The 15465-nt window shown below is 41.5% G+C and overlaps 1 protein-coding gene across 1 annotated transcript in view; it reads right to left on the reverse strand.

Annotated features, from left to right (window-relative positions):
- Nucleotides 1-772: 772 nt before the first annotated feature.
- The window catches only part of LOC308096134 (fibulin-2-like), a 91106-nt gene continuing 76413 nt past the window's right edge, over nt 773-15465 (reverse strand). Inside the window, exons 13-18 of the mRNA XM_080443431.1 lie at nt 14522-14650; nt 10337-10462; nt 7619-7735; nt 5278-5406; nt 3694-3817; nt 773-1218 (exon numbers count right to left, since the gene is read on the reverse strand). Of these exons, the coding sequence (XP_080299557.1) occupies nt 858-1218; nt 3694-3817; nt 5278-5406; nt 7619-7735; nt 10337-10462; nt 14522-14650 (986 nt within the window). The 3' untranslated portion in view covers nt 773-857. The remainder of the gene's footprint in view (nt 1219-3693; nt 3818-5277; nt 5407-7618; nt 7736-10336; nt 10463-14521; nt 14651-15465) is intronic.

The raw sequence follows: 15465 nt of genomic DNA on the forward strand, positions 1-15465 counted from the left end.
GTTACATCATGGCAAGGTAACTACACAACCCAAACCTCTACCAAAGTGGTCTTGCCCTTTAAGAGTGACGATCGTAGATGATCCCATAGCTTGCAGGGCTGTAACCATGGCGACGACAGAACCCATAGCCCGAACTCCGAATCTCTGGCGTTTACACAAAAAACGCTATTAAACAGCTTACATTTTGGTAAAGTGAAAAACGGTCCTGTTTGTGGTTGGGTGCATAATGCTTCGACAGGTTTGGGTTACAGGTTTTGATGACAGAGGGTTCCTTATCATATAGTATAGGATTAAAAATATATATTGTTTGGAGAGAAAAAAAACCTGCCTAATGATGATGTCACTGGTAGGCGGGTTTCTGAACTGTCCACAGCCCTCCTATGAGACACAGACAGGGTAAAAAAAAAAGCAACCATTTTCTCATGAGCATTAGCCCATTAAGACCTAGAACTGTGTCATTTTTAGATTTGAGCTAAAAAGCATTATTTTACACTTTGGGCTATTCAAAAATAGCAGATCTACAAGCTCATAGCGCGGCACCGAGTGCCGCGCTACGAGCTTGTAGATCTGCTATTTTTGAAACATTTTGAAAATGTGTGCAAATCTTTGAATATATATATATTTTAAAGCGAAATTTTTAAACTCAAATCTTTGCTTCTGGGGGTCCCTGGAACAAAATATTTTGATGGGGGTCCGCGGCCAAATACATACCATTTTGGGGGTCCTTGACATGAAAAAGTTTGAGCACCACTGATATAGAAACATAGGTTTTTTCAGAATACTGTTGAGATTTAGGAGACATGTAGAATCGATGAATCGGTGGTCTCTCTCTCTCTCTCTTTCTCTCCTGGGGTGCGTTAGAGCGAGTTGGCCGTGATGAACACGTAGATCTTGGCCTGGAACGTGGTGAAGGCGCCCTGCCGCCACAGCTTCATCTCCACGTCGATGAGGAAGTCCCGGGGCGGCTCGTGCACCTGCCGGTTCAGGTAGACGGCGCCCGTGTACGCGTTGAGCTTGCGCGTGCTGAAGTAGTTCTCCTCGTTGCCGGCGGCGACGCCGATGATGACGTTGTCGCCGGAGTAGGCGGGCGACGGCCCGATGCGGAAGATCTGCGCCGGGATGAGGATGTTGGACTGGAAGCTCAGGTAGTAGTAGGTGATCCTCAGCGGGGAGTTCTGGCACTCCACGTAGCTGGGACAGCTGATCCGCTCACAGCGTCTGCATGGAGAGGAGGGAGGGGAGGGGCATGGGTGGAAAGTAACTAAGGACATTTACTTAAGTACTGTACTTAAGTACAATTTTGAGGTATTTGTACTTTACTCGAGTATTTCCAATTTCCAATACTTTTACTTCTACTCCACTACATCTCAGAGGCAAATATTGTACTTTTACTCCACTACAATTATTGGAAAACTTTAGTTACTTTTCAGATATAAATTATGATATAATGAAACATACATTAACCACTTTAGCCCTATTTTATACATAGGCTATTTGAAAATAGCAGATCTACAAGCTCACAACGCGTCGCATCGCGACGCGTTGTGAGCTTGTAGATCGGCTATTTTCAAATATTTAGTACTTTTACTTTTGATACTTTAAGTACATTTTGATGCCAATACTTTTGTACTTTTACTCAAGTAATTTTTTTATTCTGGACTTTTACTTGTAACAGAGTATTTTTATATTGCAGTATTGGTACTTTTACTTAAGTAAAGAATTTGAGTACTTTATCCACCACTGGGGAGGGGCATGGGTGGATGGGGGGAGGGGGGAGGGGGAGGGGCATGGGTGGAGGGAGGGAGGGGGGAGGGCAGTGGTGGAATGTAACTAAGTACGTTTCGTGCGCTGTCGGGCTGAAGACTCTTATCTCCATTTTAAAAACTTTTAACGTCTTTTTTTCCCCCACAAATGAACCCATTAAGACCTGAAGCCGATTCTACAAATGTCTTCTTAATCCCTAAAGTATTCTGGAAAAAAAACGTATGTTTCTATATCAGTGGTGCTCAAACTTTTTCATGTCAAGGACCCCCCAAAATTATATTTATTTGGCCGCCGACCCCCATCTCAAAATATTTTGTTCCAGGGACCCCCAGAAGCAAAGAATAGAGTTAAAAATGTTTGCTTTAAACAATATATATTCAAAGATTTGCACACATTTTCACGATTTATCTAAAATAGCAGATCTACAAGCTCATAGCGCGGCACTCGGTGCCGCGCTATGAGCTTGTAGATCTGCTACTTTTGAATAGCCAAAGTGTAAAATAATGCTTTTTAGCTCGAATGAAAAAGTGACACAGATGCGTTCCAGGTCTAAATGGGTTAAAAAACTTTTGGTGTCTTTTTTCCCCCGCAAATTAACGCCCCCTAGTTGATCATACTACAGTATCACACAAAAGCGTCAAAAAGTGGCAGATCTTCAAGCTCGAAACGTGTTTTATATTGTGGTGTTGCTACTTTCTGTGTACTCCCACCACTGATGGGAGGGAGGCAACATCCCAAAACTCACTAATGATGTGTCTCCTTGTGGTAATCATTTTACGCTTTTCTCTGGTTCTCTGTAGTAGTTAGTTAGGGTTTTTTGATTAACAGCTGTGTTCCTTTATTTTTGAAGTATTGTTCTATTGTTTCCTGTTTTACTTTGTATCTGCTACCCGTCTGGTCTGGCCAGTCCTGAGTGAATTGTCCATTATGTTCTCCTGTATCCTCTGAGTCGCATCCAATCATGTGTTAATTGTCCATTATGTTCACCTGTATCCTATTAGTCTCAGCCAATCACGTGCTAATTGTCCATTATGTTTACCTGTATCCTATTAGTCTCAGCCAATCACGTGTTAATTGTCCAAAATAGATCGCTGGAGGACCCCTGTCAATTAATACAGTTTAACTCATTCACTGCCACTGACGTAATTGACGTAATTATTCCCGTTTACCAATACTGCCACTAACGTAAAAAACGTAATTTTAATTCTTTAATTTTTTTTTGAAGATCTAGACTCCCATCCACTTCCTTGTTAACTTAAAACTTTAAAAATTCTGTATCTCGGCTCCTGAGTACTTTTTCTTTTTTCAATGAAAAATCTCTGGCAGTGGGCAAACGCGGCCAGCAATAATTGTGGCAGTGATGTGACTCAAGTCATCATTCATAGTTGGATTCGAGGCAAAATCCTCTGGAACTTTGATTATATGGTCACCCAGTCCCGCCACATCCATATTTATTTGGAGTATTACACATTTAGCCCCTTAATTAACCCATTGAGACCTGAAGCCGATTCTACATGTCTCCTAAATCTCAACAGTATTCTGAAAAACGAATGTTTCTATATCAGTGGTGTTCAATCTTTTTCATGTCAAGGACCCCCAAAATGATATGCATTTGGCCGCGGACCCCCATCAAAATATTTTGTTCCAGGGACCCCCAGAAGCAACGATTTGAGTTAAAAATGTTCGCTTTAAAAAAATATATATTCAAAGATTTGCACACATTTTCACGATTTTTCAAAAATAGCAGATCTACAAGCTCGTAGCGCGGCACTCGGTGCCGCGCTATGAGCTTGTATATCTGCTATTTTTGAATAGCCCAAAGTGTAAAGTGTAAAGCTAAAAATGACACAGTTCCAGGTCTTAATGGGTTAAAACATAAAGAATGATGTTTTTTATCGAGGCGGTATAAATTAAACAAATAAAACTTACGTGTCGGAAACTTTGCGATAGTTTTGTGGACAGTTGAAAGCCAGGCAGCGGTAGCCTCCCTGGATGTTGTAGCAGGTCTCAGCCAGGGAGCAGTTATGGCCCCCGCTGGTGCACTCATCAATATCTGAAAATACAAGCGGAAACATTGACTTGGAGACATGTGAAAGGAGTGCCGCTTAACCCACCTGAGTCTGATTCTACACATGTCTTCTAAATCAGTGGTTTCACGCCACGGACCCCCAAAATGATATGTATTTGGCCGCGGACCCCTCCATCTGCAAATGTTTTGTGCCAGGGACCCCCAGACGAGAAGATTTGTGTTGAATTATTTTTTAAATTATTACAAAATATTTTTCAAAAATGTTTCAAGATTCTTCAAAAATGTAAAAAGCTTTAAAAGATTTAAAAGCTTGACGTGCGGCACAAAGTGATGCGCTGTGAGCGTGTATATCTGCTATTTTTGAATAGCCGACGTATAAAATAGGGATAAAGGGGCTAAAATGATTGTGATGCTACTGTATATTAACACATTTAGCTGGGGACCCCCTTGAAAATGACACAAGATGCTTACCCCGGTATTAACGGGTTAATTTATATTCCGTGGCACGACACGGCTGCTCTACTAGAGCATAAATTATAGGCCTCAGCCTCTCGACAAGACAGTTGAACTGTGAGTAACAGCTCCATTATCCCCATCGCAATAAAAACTTGTGAAGCCAAAATTGGGGGTCTGGAGGGAAAAGATATTGCTCGAACAAAGAGCTTTCAAATTAGTCCAATTAGGACTTTGAGCCAAACAAAGTGTAAGCTACTGAAGCGTCGAAAAAAACGAACCAATTATAATTATCCTCGTACAGCCAATAAAATGTAGAGTTCAGTGGAGTAGACTCAAGGGTTGTTCGCTGAAGAAGAACAGGATGCTTCAAAATAAAATAACATCAAATGGAAAATAAAGGGGGTGTGTGTAGCATGATTTATGATTATCGGTGCCTAACTAAGTATAAACTAATCCCTTAAGACCGCGAACACATACTGTGTCATTTTAGATTTGAGCTATAACCATTATTTTATACTTTGGGCTATTCAAAAATAGCAGATCTACAAGCTCATAGCGCGGCACTCGGTGCCGCGCTATGAGCTTGTATATCTGCTATTTTTGAAAAATCATGAACATTTTTGCAAATCTTTGAATATATATATTTTTTAAAGGGGACATTTGTAACTCTTTTCTTCTGGAGGTCCCTGGAACAAAAACATCTTACAAACGTTCGCTTTAAAGAATATATATATTCAAAGATTTGCACCCATTTTCAAGATTTTTTCAAAAATAGCAGATCTACAAGCTCATAGCGCGGCACTCGGTGCCGCGCTATGAGCTTGTAGATCTGCTATTTTTTGAATAGTTCAAGAAATCTAAAAAATGACACAGACGCGTTCCCGGACTAAATGGGTTAAGTGTGCGTGTGTGTGCGTGTGTGTGTGTGTGTGTGTGTGTGTGTGTGTGCGTGTGCGTGCGTGCGTGTGTGTGTGTGTGTGTGCGTGTGTGCGTGCGTGTGTGTGTGTGTGTGTGCGTGCGTGCGTCACCTCTGCAGGAGCGTCCGTTGGGGGACATGGTGTAGCCGGACTCAGGACAGGTGCACTGGTAACTGCCTGGAACGTTGACGCACTTATAGGTGCATAGGTGACCGACGCTCTGGGAACACTCGTCAATGTCTGGAGTCGGAGAAAAGGGGGGGGGGGGTAGATCACACGAAACCGGGTCATGAACCGCACAATGAATCTATAAAATACACTCGAGAGACCACCTCAACCGCTTTCACCTGAGGTGTTTTCGTCTCTGTTTGGGTTGGAAACCTCCAAAACTGTGTCCAAAACTGTTACTTTTCAGGATTCGAACAAAAAATCACACCCAGTGTGAAGAGAGTGGTGCCTTTCATGAGTTCATTTCATTAGTTAGTTTTTACAGACTTTGATGACTTCAAAGTATTTTTACTCATTTTAAGTACTATAAAATGTTTTTACAAATTTTTACGTGTTTTTACTCATTTTAACATCTTTTAAGTATTTTTACTCATTTTAACATCTTTTAAGTATTTTTACTCATTTTAAGTATTTTTACTCATTTTAAGTATTTTGTACTCAGTTTAAGAACTTTTAAGTATCTTTACTAATATTTAAGTATTTTTACTCATTTTAAGTATTTTACTCATTTTAAGTATTTTTACTCAAAAGTGTGTGTGTGTGTGTGTGTGTGTGTGTGTGTGTGTGTGTGTGTGTGTGTGTGTGTGTGTGTGTGTGTGTGTGTGTGTGTGTGTGTGTGTGTGTGTGTGTGTGTGTGTATAATTAGTGTAACTGGTTGCATCTTTGTGTTGCAATCAGCCGCAGCTGTTGAGGCTGTGCTCAAACATACAGAGAGGCCGTGCTCATTCGGACACACAGACAGACACACAGACAAAGTCACTCCTTGGAGTGGCTAGCACCACTCAAAAAAATTGCGAGGTCGACAAGCTCAAAAACGCGTCGCTTCGCACCGCGTTTCGAGCTTGCCATATTCGGACAAAAGGTTAGAATATGGAGATATTTGTCCTCACAAATGCTCATAAAAAGATGGCACCATTTCTGGCCCGGACGGCTGGCGTATATAGCGGTCCGGGCACCTATGGGCTTCAAGGTAGCCTGACAGCGCGTCGCAGGTTCGAGTCCCGTTCCCGACGAGCTTTGCTGCATGTCTCTCCCTGTCTCTCTCGCCCTGTTTCTACTGTAAAAAATATATATATATATATAAATAAAAGGCCAAAAAAGCCCCCCAAAAAATATTACCTACCAGTTACATCATCTGTAAGCAGGTTTGGCAATTTCATTTGTTCTTTTTTTATGAATGCAAGAACAATGGCTTCTATTTCAGCGTGCCAACTTTCCAGGAAGAGAATGGCTTGTAGTTTCTGTTTCTTGATTTATAGCACACATTTTAAAAAACAATACAAAAAACAGTACACAAAATAAAGGAGGGAGAAGTGCCAGGAGGAGGCAAAGAAGCCCCAAAGGGCTTTATACGAGGCCCTCTAACTATGTATAGCACAATAATAAACATTAGCAGGACATGATTATAGCTTGGAATCCCCATCGATGATGTCATTGGTATACGGCAGGCAGCTCTCTGAACTGTCCCTATGGCCCGCCAAACAGACGCTGAGTGAGTGAGTGAGTGAGTGAGTGAGTGAGTGAGTGAGTGGACGGAAATGGTGCCGTCTTATAATGAACATTAGTGAGAAGCAATTATATGAAGATACGGTTGAAAAATGAGCAAAGTGCTTCGTTATTATAAGACCGGGAACGCATCTGTGTAATTTTTTTTGGGCTATTCAAAAATAGCAGATATACAAGCTCATAGCGCGGCCCCGAGTGCTTGTAGATCTGATATTTTTGGAAAAAAAATGAAAATGTGTGCAAATCTTATATATTTTTTTAAGCAAACATTTGTACAGTAACTCAAATCTTATTGCTCCTCGGGATTCTACAAATGTCTTCTATAAATCCTAACGATTGTACTGTATGAACGTATGTTGCTGTAATCAGTGGTGCTCACAACTTTTTCGTGTCACAGCCTCCCAAAATGATATGTATTTGGCCGCGGACCCCCATCTGAAAATGTTTTGTTTCAGGGACCCCCCCCCCCCCCCCCCAGAAGCAAAGATTTGAGTTACAAATCATCACTTTTAAAAAATGTATATATTCAAAGATTTGCACACATTTTCCACGATTTTTAAAAAAAATAGCAGATATACAAGCTCATAGCTTGTATATCTGTAAAAAAAAAAAATAGCCAAAGAAATTAAAAAAAATGACACAGCTGCGTTCCCCGCTCCTAGTGGATTAATCAATGTGACTCTGAAGTGTGAACACGTTGTCATTAATGACGTCAGACCTTCACAGGTGTGTCCGTCCTCTCTCAGGTAGTATCCCGCTCTGCAGTAGCACTGGTAGGAGCCGTAGATGTTGGCACACTCCTGGCCGCACGGGCTGGACAGACACTCGTTCACATCTGGAGGTTCAGAGCAGAGGAAGGACTTAAAGGGATAGTTCACCCCAAAAAAATACTTATTTTCTATCAATTATTACACACCCCATGGAGACTTGAATTCATGGAGATTTTGGGGTGAGTAATCGATCTTTAATCACTTACTGTAAACCCTCTACTACACCAGGGGGTCTTCAACATTTTTCCGCTCAAGGACCCCTTAGCTGAGAGAGAGATGAAGCAGGGAACCCCCCCCACCCACCACTACATATTGTATACAATTGTACTTTGCATATTCAACTTTTACACAGATTTCAAAGAGCTTCACAGACTTGACAGCACTATCATCAGTGTGTGTTGGATTCATGTTAATGTGTTTTCAGACATCTAACCAATTAAAACCCTCGATACTTAGTTAACTTGACCTTTCACTCTGTACTTGGTCTGCTCTTTTTTCCCCTCTATATCAAACCTCTTTGCCGAAAATATCCGATCTACAAGCTCTACAAGTTGTGAGCTTGTAGATAGGCTATTTTTGGCTAAAGTTCTCCTCAGAATAGGTTCATGTAAATAAAACAACATAGAGTAACTCTGAGGACCCCCTAGGGGTCCCGGACCCCCTGTTGATGAAGACCCCTGCTCTAGACTGTTCAGACTGGCAGCCCAAATGTGATTTGTGTCCCCATCCAGATTGGAGTCACATTGTTTTTATGCAGCAAAATCTTGTGTTCATTGTGTGAGTTCATGGAGGAGAGATTGTTGTCATGTTTATTGCTGGTCAGTTCTGTGGCAGCGCATGCTGCCACTCAATGTTCATCAGAAACACCTGCCACTGTCCTGGTGGGTGGGACATTCACCACGTCATGCCACGCCCACTTAACCCATTAAGACCTGGAACTGTGTCATTTTTAGATTTGAGCTAAAAAGCATTATTTTACACTTTGGGCTATTCAAAAATAGCAGATATACAAGCTCATAGCGCGGCACCGAGTGCCGCGCTACGAGCTTGTAGATCTGCTATTTTTGAAAATTCGTGAAAATGTGTGCAAATCTTTGAATATATATATATTTAAAGCGGACATTTTTAACTCAAATCTTTGCTTCTGGGGGGTCCCTGGAACAAGATATTTTGATGGGGGTCCGCGGCCAAATACATATCATTTTGGGGGTCTTTGACATGAAAAAGATTGAGCACCACTGACATAGAAACATAGGTTTTTCAGAAAACTGTTGGGATTTAGGAGACATGTAGAATCGGCTTCAGGTCTCAATGGGTTAAGCACTTAATTCAATCCGGGAACGCATCTGTGTCATTTTTGGGGCGGATTCAGACTATGGTCCCGGGTGCGCACCCTGGACCACTTGGCAGAGTGTGAATGTTGCCTACCGTTCCCCGAAACGGATCACCGTACCGTGCCCGGGACTGCCTGGGGAGGTAGTCTCGGATCCGGATCATGCGTACTCGAGTACGGAACGCTGCAATGTGAATCCATCCGTACCAAAAGAAGGAAGTGGACTGCTAATCATATATCATTTATATATTTTTATAAAGACACATTATTTTACCCGGGTTATATCTTCTCTAGGCTGCCTCAACGCTCCTGAGTTCGTGTATAGAGGGGCGGGTGTATAGAGCCGGCGAGAGATTGCGCCTGATCCCATTGGTTCACCGATCTGTCCGTCAACCCCCGCCCCGTTAACACAACATTACGAGCGACGCCCACTGCACTCTGGTTGGTTGGGAAATGAAACACTTCCTCATACCGGAGTACACCGACTCGCTGGGCCAGGCTTTTATTTTTTAGCAAAACTAAACAATAAAAGCCTGGAGAGCGAGGCTATATCTTCTCATACTTCTACTTGAATGTTTACAAGAAATAATAATCCCGCTAGTGTTTGAGTAGCGCAAGCTGTGAAAAAACATAAACAAAAAACACATGTGTAGCGAGTGCTGATTGGGTTCCTCCCAATAAATCATGATGTATATCCTATTTTTGGCAAACTATTAGTTAATTAATATAACAGACTAGGCCAATCTCTCAGTCGAATAATAAAATAAAAAATAATAATAAAAAAAAACTTTTTTTTAAATTTTTGACTGAGAGATTGGCAGTCGACTCAGACACACCCCTCGACCGATTAGTCGACTATTCCATTAACCCATTAAGACCTGGAACTGTGTCATTTTTTGATTTGAGCTAAAAAGCATTATTTTACACTTAGGCTATTCAAAAATAGCAGATATACAAGCTCATAGCGCGGCACCGAGTGCCGCGCTACGAGCTTGTAGATCTGCTATTTTTGAAAAATCGTGAAAATGTGTGCAAATCTTTGAATATACATATTTTTAAAGCGAACATTTTTAACTCAAATCGTTGCTTCTGGGGGGGGTCCCCGGAACAAAATATTTTGATGGGGGTCCGCGGCCAAATACATATCATTTTGGGGGGTCCTTGACATGAAAAAAGATTGAACACCACTGACATAGAAACGTACGTTTTTCAGAATACTGTTGAGATTTAGGAGACATGTAGAATCGGCTTCAGGTCTCAATGGGTTAATGGAGGTCAGGCCTAATGTGGACACACGATGTGCAGAGAGAGAGAGAGCAGACAGACACCGTACCTTCGCAGTTCTTGCCGTCTGCAGCTAGGCGGAATCCAGCGGTGCAGGAGCAGTGGTAGGAGCCCGGGGAGTTCTCACAGGTCTGGGCACACAGGCGGCCCGCATACCGCCAGCACTCGTTCACATCTGGATGGAGGCAGTGGTGGAAAAAGTACTCAAATTCTTTACTTAAGTAAAAGTACCAATACTGCAAAATAAAAGTACTCTGTTACAAGTAAAAGTCCAGAATTAAAAATTTACTTGAGTAAAAGTACAAAAGTATTGGCATCAAAATGTACTCAAAGTACCAAAAGTAAAAGTACTAAATATTTGAAAATAGCAGATCTACAAGCTCACAACGCGTCGCGATGCGACGCGTTGTGAGCTTATAGATCGGCTATTTTCAAATAGCCTTGGTATAAAATAGGGTTAAAGTGATTAAGGTATGTTTCATTATATCATAATTTATATCTCAAAAGTAACTAGTAACTAAAGTTTTCAAATAAATGTAGTGGAGTAAAAGTACAATATTTGCCTCTGAAATGTAGTGGAGTAGAAGTGAAAGTATTGGAAATTGGAAATACTCAAGTAAAGTACAAATACCTCAAAATTGTACTTAAGTACAGTACTTAAGTAAATGTACTTAGTTACTTTCCACCACTGGATGGAGGAGAGGGGGGGGGGGTGGAGGAGAGCACACGCTTTATAGGATGTCTACAGGGGTCCTTGGGGGGGGTCCCCAGCCCAAATTAGTTAATATAGCGAGTAGCGACACAATCGTTGTCTTACACCATAGTTTGGCTAAAAAATAGCAGATCTACAAGCTCATAGCGCGGCACAGAGTGCCGCGCTATGAGCTTGTAGATCTGCTATTTTTTTTTATCGTGAAAATTTGTGCAAATCTTTGAATATATATATTTTTTAAAGTGAACGTTTGTAACTCAAATCTCTTTGCTTCTGAGGGGGGGGGGGGGGGGGGTCTGGAACTATATATTTTGAGATGGGGGTCCGAGGCCAAATGCATATCATTTTGGGGGACATGAAAAAAAGGTTTGAGAACCACTGCTCTACAGTGTGTGTGTGTGTGTGTGTGTGTGTGTGTGTGTGGGTGTGTGTGTGTGTGTGTGTGTGTGTGTGTGTGTGCGCGCGCGCTGCGCGCGTGTGTGTGTGGGTTCGCTTCCCCCAGAGCATCTCAGTGTGTGGCACATGCACGCACATGTGCGTTTGTGTGCACGTGAACGAGGGTGTGATATATGAGGGGACCAGCTGCCTTCAAGATCTAAACACTCCTCCAGTGATCATTACTATTATTATTATTAAAGTCACAGCGGACTTGAATGAGAGGCAGTAGTACGTGCATGCATGCAGTCTGGTGCAGCAACAGCAACATGCGCTCTGCAGACCTGCAAGTTTTCAGGAGAGCTACCAGTGGTGGAAAAAGTACTCAAATATTTTACTTAAGTAAAAGTACCAATACTGCAATGTAGAAGCTACTCCCTCTCTTTGGAATAAAAAAATTACTTGAGTAAGAGGCCAAGAGTAGTGGTATCAAAATGTACTTAGAGTATCAAAAGTGAAAGTTCTCGTTACGCAGAATGTCCCGTTTCACAAGTTTTCAAATGTATAAAATTCATAAAAATCCTTTGAAAATTGCAGATCTACAAGCTCACAATGCGTCGCATCGCGACGCATTGTGAGCTTGTAGATCTGCTATTTTCAAATGGACGAAATGTATATAGGGCTTGAAGTGGTTTTGTAATAATAATCAAAATCTACAAAGTAACTAGTAACTAAAGTTTTAAAATAATTGTAGTGGAGTAGAAGTACAACATTTGCCTCTGAACTGTAGTGGAGTAGAAGTATTGAGAATTGGAAATACTCAAGTAAAGTAAAAAATGTGTCAAAATTGCAATTAAGTACAGTACTTGAGTACATGTACTTAGTTGCTTTACACCACTGAGAGCCACTAAACAGCAGAGCCTGTGAAACAGGCTCACCTCCCACAGTGAACAACACTGAACATTACACAATTCTACACACCCTACAGAATACTAAACACTACGGGATGATAAACAGCAGGAGAAAGAACAGAGAAGGCAGAGGCGTTTTGTTATTATTATTATTGTGGTTGAGTCAGAGGATATGAGAGAGAGAGAGAGAGAGAGAGAGAGAGAGAGAGAGAGAGAGAGAGAGAGATAGAGAGAGAGAGAGAGAGAGAGAGAGAGAGAGAGAGAGAGAGAGAGAGAGAGCAGAATAACTTGGAAACTTTTCAAACATGAAAGAAAGTCAGAGAGTGTAATAAATGGTTCCATTTGTACACTCTCACAGCTAAAGCTGCGATCCGTTGCTTTTATATATCGTCTCTGTTGGGTTGAATGTTTTCAGGATTCAAATTCCAAAAATAGCAAGAATAGCAGATCGTCAAGCTCAAATCGAGAGCTTGCGGATCTGCTATTTTTGATGCTTTTGTGTGACGCTGTGGTATGACAACCCGTTCTCACTCACGAGGCGTCACATTTTGACCGTCAGTAGCCCTGAGACGTCAAGTTTTGACATGACGGGACGCAATGGCGACGTCGCATGTTGACAAAACTATACCTAAACCTAACCCTAATCCTAACCTCACAAAAATATACCTAACCCTAACCTCACAAAAATATACCTAAACCTAACTCTAACCTCACAAAAATATACCTAAACCTAACCCTAACCTCACAAGAATATACCTAACCCTAACCTCACAAAAATATACCTAAACCTAACCCTAACCTCACAAAAATATACCTAACCCTAACCTCACAAAAATATACCTAACCCCAACCTCACAAAAATATACCTAACCCTAACCTCACAAGAATATACCTAACCCTAACCCTAACCTCACAAGAATATACCTAACCCGAACCCTAACCTCACAAGAATATACCTAACCCGAACCCTAACCTCACAAAAACTGTGCAAAGAGAGGGAAATAAAAGTCGAGAGAGAAAAAAGAAGTCACACCCATGGTGGAATTCGATCACGGGAGGTTGCAGTTACTAGCTAAAGTTCTGCTGCCAGGTTAGTCACCGAAACGCTGGTCAAACCCTCAATTCGAGTAGTATTTGAAGCTCCAATACGTTCCTTGTCTATTTTAATCTGCTCTGAGGAAGGCTACGGCCGAAACACGTTAGCGTTCTCGCAATAAAATTTGAAACTGAGCCACTGTCTTTTGGAGTGCCGCTTTTTCCACTTAGGTGGTTTTTGAGTTGATTTATATACATAGCTGAGCACCCACTGCCTAAACTAAGAAGGCATCCAGAGGAAGCGCACCAGTTTTTCTTTCTTATACGTTCCTTGTAGTTGTTGTTGTCTTAAAGTCACGCATTAGGGAGTGAAAACGAAAGAGCGGCAATAACTGACGTCTATGCTTGTAATCTCGGCATCATTGAAAATGAGGGCTCTGCCCTGTATCCCCGAGAAAATAAATAAAGGTTGAATGAAAAATTTCTGTGAGAATGTGTTGAGTTTGATCAAGTAGGCCGTTAATTTACAAACAAAAACACAAAAGGTTTAAACATGGAGATATGAGGTTTCTGTCCAACAGCAACGATATCCTCTACCCAGGAGAGACCACATTTCTGCCGTTCCTCCAAGAAGGCAGTCTCCGCGTTCACCAGGGGAGATATTGCCCTTCTGAGCTTCAGGCAACACTACCTACAAGTAGGTCTCCTATACCCGAACACCACAGGGTCTATAGGGAGACTACCTTCAACCATAGCAGATGCACTATATTGCCTTAACCCGTTAAAACCAGGAAAGCATCATTTTTTATTTTACCGTTGGCTATTCAAAGATAGCAGAAAAACCTTAAAAGTGTTTTTTTTTTATAAAATCTTTTCTTCTGGGGGTCCCTGTCACAAAACGTTTTCAGCAGGGGGTCCGCGGCCAAATACATATCATTGTGGGTGGTCCTTGTTGTTTAGGCATTTGTAGAATCGGCCTCAGGTTAACATACTCCACCTAACAGATTGGCTAAAATAATGTCCTATTCATTGGAATAATGTCCTGATTGCAGCTTTAAACGACCGCTGAGGGATCTGCCTGCTGTACAGAATGTAGGTTTTATGATCAGTGTGTGTGTGTGTGTGTGTGTGTGTGTGTGTGTGTGTGTGTGTGTGTGTGTGTGTGTGTGTGTGTGTGTGTGTGTGTGATGAGGAAACGTACCGACACACGTCCTCCTGATGGAGTCGTACTGGTAGCCCGTCTGGCAGTCGCAGCGGTAGGAGCCGGGCAGATTGTGACACAGCTGGCCGTCTCCACAGCGATGCAGGCCGCCCTGACACTCGTCCACGTCTGCAGCAACACACACACACACACACACACACACACACACACACACACACACACACACACACACACACACACACACACACACACACACACACACACACACACACACATAACAGGGATGGAGATTAGAAGTAGGAGGAATGAGTTGGAAAGACAATCGTCTACTATTGATGTGCGTGTGTGTGTGTGTGTGTGTGTGTGTGTGTGTGTGTGTGTGTGTGTGTGTGTGTGTGTGTGTGTGTGTGTGGCTGTTTGTCCCCCGCATCCAAAAAATCACACCCAGTGTGAGTAAGCGGTGCCTACTCTGTTTGATGAGTGGGCGCTGGCATTCAGACGGTACTACTCTATTTGATGTGTGGGTGCTTGTATTGAGCTGGTACTAAAAGAGTATTTGTACTCTTTTTATCAACTTTTAAGTATTTTTACTCATTTTAACTATGTTTAAGTATTTTTACTCATTTTAACAACCTTAAAGTATTTTTACTCATTTAAAATACTATTGAGTATTTTTACTCAATTTATTTACTTTAAAGTATTTTTTACTCATTTTTACAACTTTTAGGTATTTTTACTCTTTTTATCAACTTTTAAGTATTTTTTACTCTTTTTATCAACTTTTAAGTATTTTTACTCATTTTGAGTACTTTCAAGTATTTTTACTCAATTTAAGTACTCTTAAGTATTTTGACTCTAGGTATTTACTTTTAAATATTTGTACTCACTTTATTTACTTTTAATATTTTTTACTCACATTGTAGATCGGTCGTTTTAGTGTGTGTGTGTGTGGTGTGTGTGTGTGTGTGTGTGGGGGGGTGTGT

This window comes from Gymnoscopelus braueri (assembly GCF_963280865.1).
Source record: "Gymnoscopelus braueri genome assembly, chromosome: 12".
Lineage (NCBI taxonomy): Eukaryota > Metazoa > Chordata > Actinopteri > Myctophiformes > Myctophidae > Gymnoscopelus > Gymnoscopelus braueri.